At 34.3% G+C, this 9,112-nt stretch overlaps 1 protein-coding gene across 1 annotated transcript in view; it reads left to right on the top strand.

The window, feature by feature from the left end:
- The window catches only part of LOC106877910 (uncharacterized), a 102,088-nt gene that overhangs the window by 88,137 nt on the left and 4,839 nt on the right, over positions 1-9,112 (top strand). The window contains exons 13-19 of the mRNA XM_014926961.2: positions 1,332-1,385; positions 2,929-2,996; positions 5,378-5,622; positions 6,264-6,324; positions 7,227-7,343; positions 8,055-8,150; positions 8,959-9,036. Of these exons, the coding sequence (XP_014782447.1) occupies positions 1,332-1,385; positions 2,929-2,996; positions 5,378-5,622; positions 6,264-6,324; positions 7,227-7,343; positions 8,055-8,150; positions 8,959-9,036 (719 nt within the window). The remainder of the gene's footprint in view (positions 1-1,331; positions 1,386-2,928; positions 2,997-5,377; positions 5,623-6,263; positions 6,325-7,226; positions 7,344-8,054; positions 8,151-8,958; positions 9,037-9,112) is intronic.

The following is a 9,112-nucleotide window of genomic DNA, read 5'->3' as shown; positions in this document are numbered from 1 at the left end:
ATATGTATTTGTGTGTGTGTCTGTATATATACATATATACATTCCATACAGCACCTAAAAACACCTTTAAAAGTTTTGACCTAGATGAAATTTAGAAAACAGAAAGAATTTTCTTTTTAATCAAATTTATTGAATAATTACCCTAATTTCATACCAAACCAAAATAATTTTATTGAGAAATGGTAGATATCAGATTTTTATTAAAGTTATTCAATTTAAATGTATTTTATTGTTTAATTTTTTTACATTCATTCCAATAATTGAAACCTTTCCAAACCAAATAGTTCTGCATTTATTTACTTACTTTTTTTAACATCTGTCTATACTTGCTAAATTTTCAAAATTGTTATATTTTAAAAGAAATTTACTTCTTTGATTGAGCCTAATCCATTCTATTTATTGCTAGTCTAACCAAATACAACTAAATTACATTGTGTTGTAAAAAGTTCTAACATTTTCCCTAACATCCCAGAATTCTGATAAGAGACTTCTTTGTTCTGTTTTTATGTATATTATTAAATTGCTTTCTTTTAGATCATAGGACTTCAGGTAAATATGCTGTGTAGCAACTGTGTATAGAAACCTACCTGAGTATTAACCAACTCCATAAATATATCTCTTTTGCACATTGGTAGCAGATGACTGATTAAAACATATTTCTTCTGTGTATAAGTTATAGGATTGTTGTTGAAAGTACACCTTAAGCAACCATAATCCAATTCTCCATCAGATTCACCATTATTAACAGTTTGCCAAATGAAATTTTCATTTTTTTTTTATCCCTTGATATTGTGACTCTTTTATGCCACGAACAAAGCAGAACAAACTTTTATCCATATTTTATTTACTGAACTCAACAGTGATCAGTTTTGTGATTCTATGAAGTAAAATTGTTCATTTAATCATGACTTTCCTGATAAATTCTGTACCAAAATATGTATAATAATACTACATGATAAAAGCAGCTCTCATACATGCAGTAAAAACAAATAAAAAATTATTCCTGTATGAGTGTGTTTATGAGTTATATAAGTTTCAGCTTCAAACATGACGCCTTATGAACCCAGATCCATCTTTCTCAGTTAGATTTACTATTATTGCATTAAAACAGTTTTAGATAAGTGTAGTTTCATTTTTTTAAAACTCTTGATATTGTGGTTCTTTTTATGTCACTGCAGTTCTGAACAAAGAACAAACTTTGGTCAATATTTTATTTACTGAACTGAAACATATCTTGTGTGTCATGAATTTTCTGATTTGTTTTGTGATGCAACATCTCTAGTTTACTCTCTTTTTTGTAATAAGTACAGAATATTTCTAATATTTTTCAGGGACAGTCCAAATATGGTCAAAAATTTTGAACTACGGAAAGGCTATACAATTGAGTAAGTTGAAATGTTTCACCATAATGAAATGGGAATTGACTGGTATTTTTTATAACAATATTTGTTGCTCTGAACATTTCTGAATATAAAATTATTGATCAGTAGCATTTTAAAATTATTCTTAGGCATTGAACTAGATTTTTTTTTTAAGGCAGAGGTAGAAAGAGCAATGCTTGTCTCTTGTCAGTGTCTCTGCAACTGGTGAGAAGAAGACAAGAAATTCTCTTCCTTAAACCAGAATACTTGCACCAGAGCGTGCTACACCACTGCTACTCCAAGTGGTGGTCCATGGACCGGTTCCAGTCTGTGGAGTGGTGCCAGTCCATGAGCCATCAGCTGCTGGTACGCAACAAGTTTCCAGAAAAGAAAGAAACATTATAAAATGCTTATGTAATATTGTATTATTTGTTTATAAAATAAATATAAGATAAAAAAAATTGTCAACTTTTATTATATTCATTATATATATTGTTTCTAGTATAAATTAATATTACTAAGAAATATTACTGGTCCCTGGCACATTGGAAAAAATAACTGCTGGTACGCCACATCAGATAGTTTGAGAAGCACTGTGCAGCTCTACTTATATGTCAACTAATAATCTTTTCTGCACTAGGCACAAGATCTGAAATTTTGGAAGAGAAAAGGCAGTCATTACATCAACCCCAGTACTTAACTGGTGTTTATTTGACTGATGAAAAGCTAAGTCAACCTTGGCAGAATTTGAACTCAGAATGTAAAGATAGATGAAATGCCACTAAGCATTTTTTCCAGCATGCTAACAATTCCGTGAGCTCATCACCTTTATATGTCAACTAATAATCATATTAGTAGTGTGGCATATGTCAGTTTTGATCTTTGATTTGTGAGCTTTGGTTCTCTTGTATTATTACCTATAATTGCTTGGACACTGAATGTGGCGGCATTCAAATGTCCATCGTGATCAAAATTGAGAATGGCATCATTATCATCATCATCATCAACATTTAGTGTTTAGTGTTTCCATGCTAGCGCAGGTTAGACAGCTTGACAGGAACTGGCAAAGCCAGAGCCAGCTACAGTCAATTTATTAACATCATACAAGACCCAAATGGCCTAAACTCGAGGAAACAAAACTTGGGTTGACTATTCTTGCAATAGCTTCATAGCATCAATAAATAATGTTCCATTTAGCTACAAGAGATAATAACAACTAAACATCTTTGATAGAATCTGATTAGATAATTCTAAGGTTTGGTGTCACTTCTTGATAGGACTATATAGTTAATATGTTCTGCTAATATACTGAGCACATGACACAAATGGTAACTTATCCACTGACACCACTCTTGGAATTACAATTATTAAATTGTAATTATCGTGATGATCATCAGTATCAATTTATGTCTACTTTTCCATGCATAACATAAGCTGGACAAATATTTTCAGCACAGTTTCTCGTCTTTTGTTGTAGTCTTTGTCACCTCTTCCATGAGGTTCAGCCTTTAGTGTGTGTATGTAGCTATATTTTTATATATTGATATGTATTATTTATCTTTTACAGAGGCCCCTGGTCAACTGTAGTTCATTTTGCCTGTAAATCAGAAGGTAGTAGTGACCCTAAGGACCCAGGTGAGTAATAAGATAAATTATATTAATAATCAAAAGAGTAATAATGTTTTAAAAACTTAAATCAATTTTAGAATCATTTGGGAAAAGTTTTATCAAATTTTTAATCACGAAGGATTGATCCGAGATTAATTAGATTAATGATATCATTATTGTTTAACATCTGCTTTTCGTGCTGGCATGGTAGGGACAGTTTGACAAGAACCAGGCACCAGACTTCTGGAACTGTTTTGGCAGGATTTTTACAGCTGGATGCCCTTCCTAACACCAAATACTCAGCAGAGTGGACTCAGTGCTTTATACGTGGCACAAGCACAGATGAGATCAGTTTTGGCAAAGTTTTTACAGCTGGATTCTCTGCCACACGCCGATCACTTTACAGCATGGACTGGATGCTTTTTAAGTGGCACCTGCACTGACAGGGTCACCAAGTACCTTGCAAGACAAAAACAAAATCTTTTGAGAGGGGAGGGGTCATTGAAAGAGGTAATCTTGTGCCAGATGATGAAGGGTTATAGTGAAACAGAGAGACGGAAATGAGTGTCTTGCTGTAGAGGAGGTACAAGGTTACCCAGCCAAAGACAGAGAAAGAGAGAGAGAGAGAGAGAGAGATCAGGAATGAGGATAGAAACCGGTGTGCTGCCGCAAAGGAGATATATGGTTACCCAACCTGAGGGAAGTGCAGGAGAAGGAGAGAGAAAGTGAAAGACAGCAGGATAGAGATGGTGGCAAAGTGCCAGGCATGCTCACAAGGGGCAGGGATCAGAATATAAATGGGATGGTCAAGTAAAGGAAGAGAGATATACAGATGGCAGCAAGTGCCAGGGCATACCCTTGAGGTTTGAAGCTCATAATATAAGTGGCAGGATATTGCCAAAGAAGCGTGATTAGAGAGATCTTAAACAGAATTTTAGTTTAGATAGATGTAGTTATGACTATGTGGTTAAGAAGCTTGTTTTCCAACCTTGTTGTCTTCAGTTCAATTCCACTGCTTGGCCCCTAATGAGGGGATTTGGGAAACAGAAACTGAAAGAATCTCATCATACATGCATACATCATCATCATCATCGTTTAACATTCATATATATATACATACGCATACATGCATACACTCACACACACACATACATAACGTGATAAGGAATGTAATACTTATATATGTATATGTTTGTATGTACCCTTGTTTAGATAGCATGTGATGGTTGTAAATGAGCATTATCTTCATAGAAGCTAGGTTGTTAGTTTCTAGTCTTCCATGTTTTACCATGGAGGAAATATTAACTTGCTTGGAAACATGTGAAGGTTGGTGACAGGAAAGGCATCCAACAGTAAAAAATCTGTCCCAATAAACTCCATGCAACCCATGCATGATTAAAAAGTGGGTGTTAAAATGATGATGATGATGATGATGACAATGATGATGATATGCTACCAAGAAGGATTATCAAGGAAGACTGTAAACGTATACACACACACACATATCCCCTTTATATTCTGTGTTAAAATTCCATTCAGGTCAGTTTTGCCTTTTTTCTTCCAGAATTGATAAAGTAAATACTTGACAAAATACTTGGATTTGTACATAAACAATTAAAAACTTCAAAGGTAGTTCCCCCAAGATGGTCACAAATAAAAAACTGAAAGTAGTAAAAAAAGAAAATAAAAGAAAATGGTGGAACTTTGCTATTAACTTGATCGTAACAATTTCATGTTTCTAACATCTTCATATCACAATATAAGAACTATATGTGGAAGACTGAAGTCTGTTGCAATTTTTGATACACAAATTTTTTTATTTTTTTCATATACAAAAACAAATATTGTTGTTACTATGAATGACAAAATGTCATGAGAGTTCGGAGATAATAGTTTTTGGGTTGATGTGGCTGAAGCAGCAGTCAAAAGGTTGACTGCTGGTTATTGTGTTACAGTTACCTATTGTTCATTAGCTTGTGTTGTCAGCTGCTGCTCTTCTACCGTCTCCTATGTCCAGTCTGATGTCTCTCCTCTTCACTGTCTCACATGTTAAATGCTAAGCTGTCTCTCAATGCTCTCTATTTTGTAGTGCGCTGAATTTATACTGCTAGATAGGCTTAAAGAGGAAGGTGCAAAAAGATGGTACTGTTGTTGGAGCCAGTTTCATGTGAAGTCATGAATGGCCAAATTTTGTTGATTATGTGGGTAATATTTTAGCAAATTGCAACATCAGGTGATTGTTGAATAATCCTGCTATAGGACCATTATTATCCTTTAGTGAGACAAGACTTCTTTGTTATCTAGTAAATCAGCATTATCTGTGAAAAATGTAACACACTTTTGTAAATAAATTATAAAGTAAAACCATCCACATGTTTGATATATTTTTCATTTTCCATTCAATTCAGGAAAAGCTCAGATCTTTGATGGCTTCTCCGACAGCTCCCGTTTTTGGCAGCTTCTAATCATTGACAACCACGGGGGAAGCTGCATCTGTTTTCAGGGCATCAATTTATATGGCGCTGAAAAACGGATTTTCACTGAACTTGAACAGATGTGCTTTTCAGAAGAGTTTGCTAACAGGGTTGTGCAAAAGGGTTTTAATACGTATAAAAAATTTTTAGAAATGAAAGAATCGGACTTAAAAACTCTGGTAATTATTTGTTTCTTTATTTCCTTTGTATGTATAGATATATGTATATCTCTTTTTAATTTTCTGAATCTTTCCTATAAAGAAAGGGCTAATTTTGGAATTAGACTCTAGCATAGAAACTAGCTCACTATTTGGATTTAGAACAACAAAAGTAAAAAGTTAGATGCTGAATTTTAGAAAAGTCTTGCATATTCATACTTACTGGTTGAATTTGAAGAACATGAGTTAGATTTTCTAGGCTATAACAGAGTAACATAACTAGATTCTCTATCAAAAGAGCCTCTTTATAGTCAATCAATCATTAGAAACATCATCCAAATTTTCTTTAAATCCACCCTATCATTTTAAGCAGGCTAATATCTAAGGTCACAGCGACTGATGTAGCATTAGATGAAAGATGCCTGGAATGCTTTTGATCACAAGTCTGTTTAATTTAGCTTTGAATAATGATACAATGCTCATATCTAAGTAGATCCTTAATTGAAGCCACATCCTCATACACCATTGCTTCAAATCATGTTACAAATGTAGCCACATCTAAGTTAGTTGTTGTTGTCATCCAAGCATTTTTGCCACAAATGAGGCACAGGTAAATTCTAACATGCTATTTTTTTTTTTTTTTTTTTTTCAATTTCTTGTAGCTTCCAAATATAGATCAAGTCCGACACATGCTGATGCATTTAGGAGCTCTGAAAATTAAAGGTTAATCTTCATTTTTCTTTCCTGTTAACTTTACTAAATGACATCCTGTTTTTTTTTCCAGTTAATGTAAGTTGTAGTTAAATTGACAAATAATCAATAGTGGAGAAAGGTGAGTCATTAAGCTGACAGAAATGATGGAAATACTTAGCAGTGTGATATAATCACTTTAAGTTATCTCTACAGATTTGCTATAGAATTTAAAGCCAGCACTGAAAGTTATGGGATTTCATATATGAATACATCTATGTAAACAATGCGTTTGCATTTACATAGGCATATTCGTATACGAAATGTCACAACTTTTAGTGTTGGTTCTAAATTTTATAGAAAATCTGTAGTTATAACTTAAAAGTGATATACATACATACATCATCATAATTGTTTAACATCTGCTTTCCATGTTGGCATGGGTTGGACAGTTTGACTGAGGACTGGTGAACAAGATGACTGCACCAGACTCCAATCTGATCTGGCAAGGTTTCTACAGCTGGATGCCCTTCCTAACACCACCCACTCCTAGAGTGTAATGGGTGCTTTTAATGTGCCACTAGCACAGGGGCTAGTCAGGTAACACTGGCGTCAACAATGCTCTGGCATTAAAAGCTTTTGGTTTTCTCTTACAATTCTATTCATACACTGGTTCTAATGATGAATAGAGATAACTATTCCATGTTCACCTTACTATGTACAGGACAGCCATACCTTGTGTGATACTTGGACATCTTCATGGGCACCATCAGACATTGTATATTTATAAACAATTTAAGTTTATAAAATAACAATGGACCCAATAATAGAAATCAAACTATACATCTCCTGCCTTACAAATGAAGCCTTATATTTAAGTACAACCTTTCTATTTTTGATCCTATAGAATATCTTTTACATTTATAATTCAACAGAATATCCATTGCTTTGGAAGAAACCTCCAATCACTGAAGCTGAAGAAGGATCTCGCTTGCCTCGTTTCATTGTGCAGTCAGCTGGTAATTCAGATATGTTAGAAATCATAGTTAATGGTAAGTTTTTCTATTGTGAATGATTCAGGAGTTGGCTGGCAGAATCGGTAGAGCATCAAACTAAATTCCACAGTAGTGGTTTTTTTTCCATTCTTAGTTCAAATTTCATCATTAGCAAATTTGCTTTTCATCTTCCAGTAATGGAGTTGATTTAATCAACTATGTCCCTGTCCTGATCATGTACCTATGTTAGAAATCAATATTTCAGGAGATGGTTATGAGAACTGGTTAAAGCCAGCACTGAAAGTTATGGACTTAATCTGTTGCCTGCTTTAACCCTTTAGTATTTAAACCAGCCATATCCAGCCAAAATATTCTGACTATTTCATGTTTAAACCAGCCAATTCCAGTTTCTCACACCTATCCTATAATATCATTGAAAACATATGCAATCAGATCAAGTAAAAATATCAAAGCTACAAGATAATGCATGATTAATTCTAAACAATATGAATAAATAAGGATTACATTTCATAAAGTAATCTGAATACTAAAGGATTAATGCTTTGATATGGCACCTTCAATTTCTTCAGTAGAATCCACTCTATTGAAAACATTCAGACTATTTGGTTTGAGGATATTTCCCTCCCTCCCATTAGTCTTAGAGGCCCTGTAAAAGGTCGTGGGCAGTTATTATAATTCAGCTATTCTAGAACTAAATAAAGCTCCACTATGTAATAAGTTTTTTTCTGCTTTCTTTCTTCATTACAGGTGCCACAATTGGTGGCTGTATCAGATCACAGCTACTCCCGTGTAAAGATAGTAAAATGAATGTTGCCATATTTGATGATATCAAAATTTTCTCCAGTGAGTATTTCTATAACAAAAATATAATTTTGAAATTATAGATGAATTTTTTCATATTCAAGCACAGTATTTACTCTTTTCATGACTATGTTTTTAACAAATAGACTAATTTGTTTCTGTTAATTTTCAATGTAATCAGTATTTTAGAAAAGTTTTAGTATAATAATGTCGTTTTTCATTGGACACAAAACTCGACTTGCGAAGACCTGTTGGGGCAAGCGAAATCAAGATGGCACCTATGCCCATCATCGCCTTCCTGGCACGTGTAAAGACATTTGAGCGAGATCGTTGCCAGTGCCGCTGGACTGGCTCCTGTGCAGGTGGCACGTAAAATACACCATTTTGCCAGTACCGTGTGACTGGCCTTCATGCCGGTGGCATGTAAAAGCACCCACTACACTCTCGGAGTGGTTGGTGTTAGGAAGGGCATCCAGCTGTAGAAACTCTGCCAAATCAGATTGGAGCCTGGTGTAGCCATCTGATTCACCAGTCCTCAGTCAAATCGTTCAACCCATGCTAGCATGGAAAGCGGACGTTAAACAGTGATGATGATGATGATGATGATCTGTAACTTTAAGTTACGGATATTATACTAGTTGCAGACAAGCTTTGATCTCTCTCATTTTGCTATATTAAAAAAAAGTGAGAGGCAGACAGTTAAGGTGATCAACCAACTAACTGACCAACTGATTCAAACTAGCTCTTAAAGTGTTACATGAAATTCTATAAATTTACCACTTATATAGGAATATGCATTCAATATATAATCATATGAGCTAATCTTATGTTAACATTTTTGTGATTTCAGGTGGTACATTTTTGATAACTGTTCAAAGTGTTCTGTCCCCAAACATCCATCTTAAAGCTCCAGATCCCATTCACATAAGTATGTATCTTTCCTACTCTATAATACACACACACACACACACACACACACACACACACACACACACACACACACA

The sequence above is a fragment of the Octopus bimaculoides genome, chromosome 2, assembly GCF_001194135.2.
Source record: "Octopus bimaculoides isolate UCB-OBI-ISO-001 chromosome 2, ASM119413v2, whole genome shotgun sequence".
Taxonomy (NCBI): domain Eukaryota; kingdom Metazoa; phylum Mollusca; class Cephalopoda; order Octopoda; family Octopodidae; genus Octopus; species Octopus bimaculoides.
The sequence above is the reverse complement of the archived record's forward strand: the minus strand, read 5'-3'. Positions and strand labels throughout refer to the sequence as shown.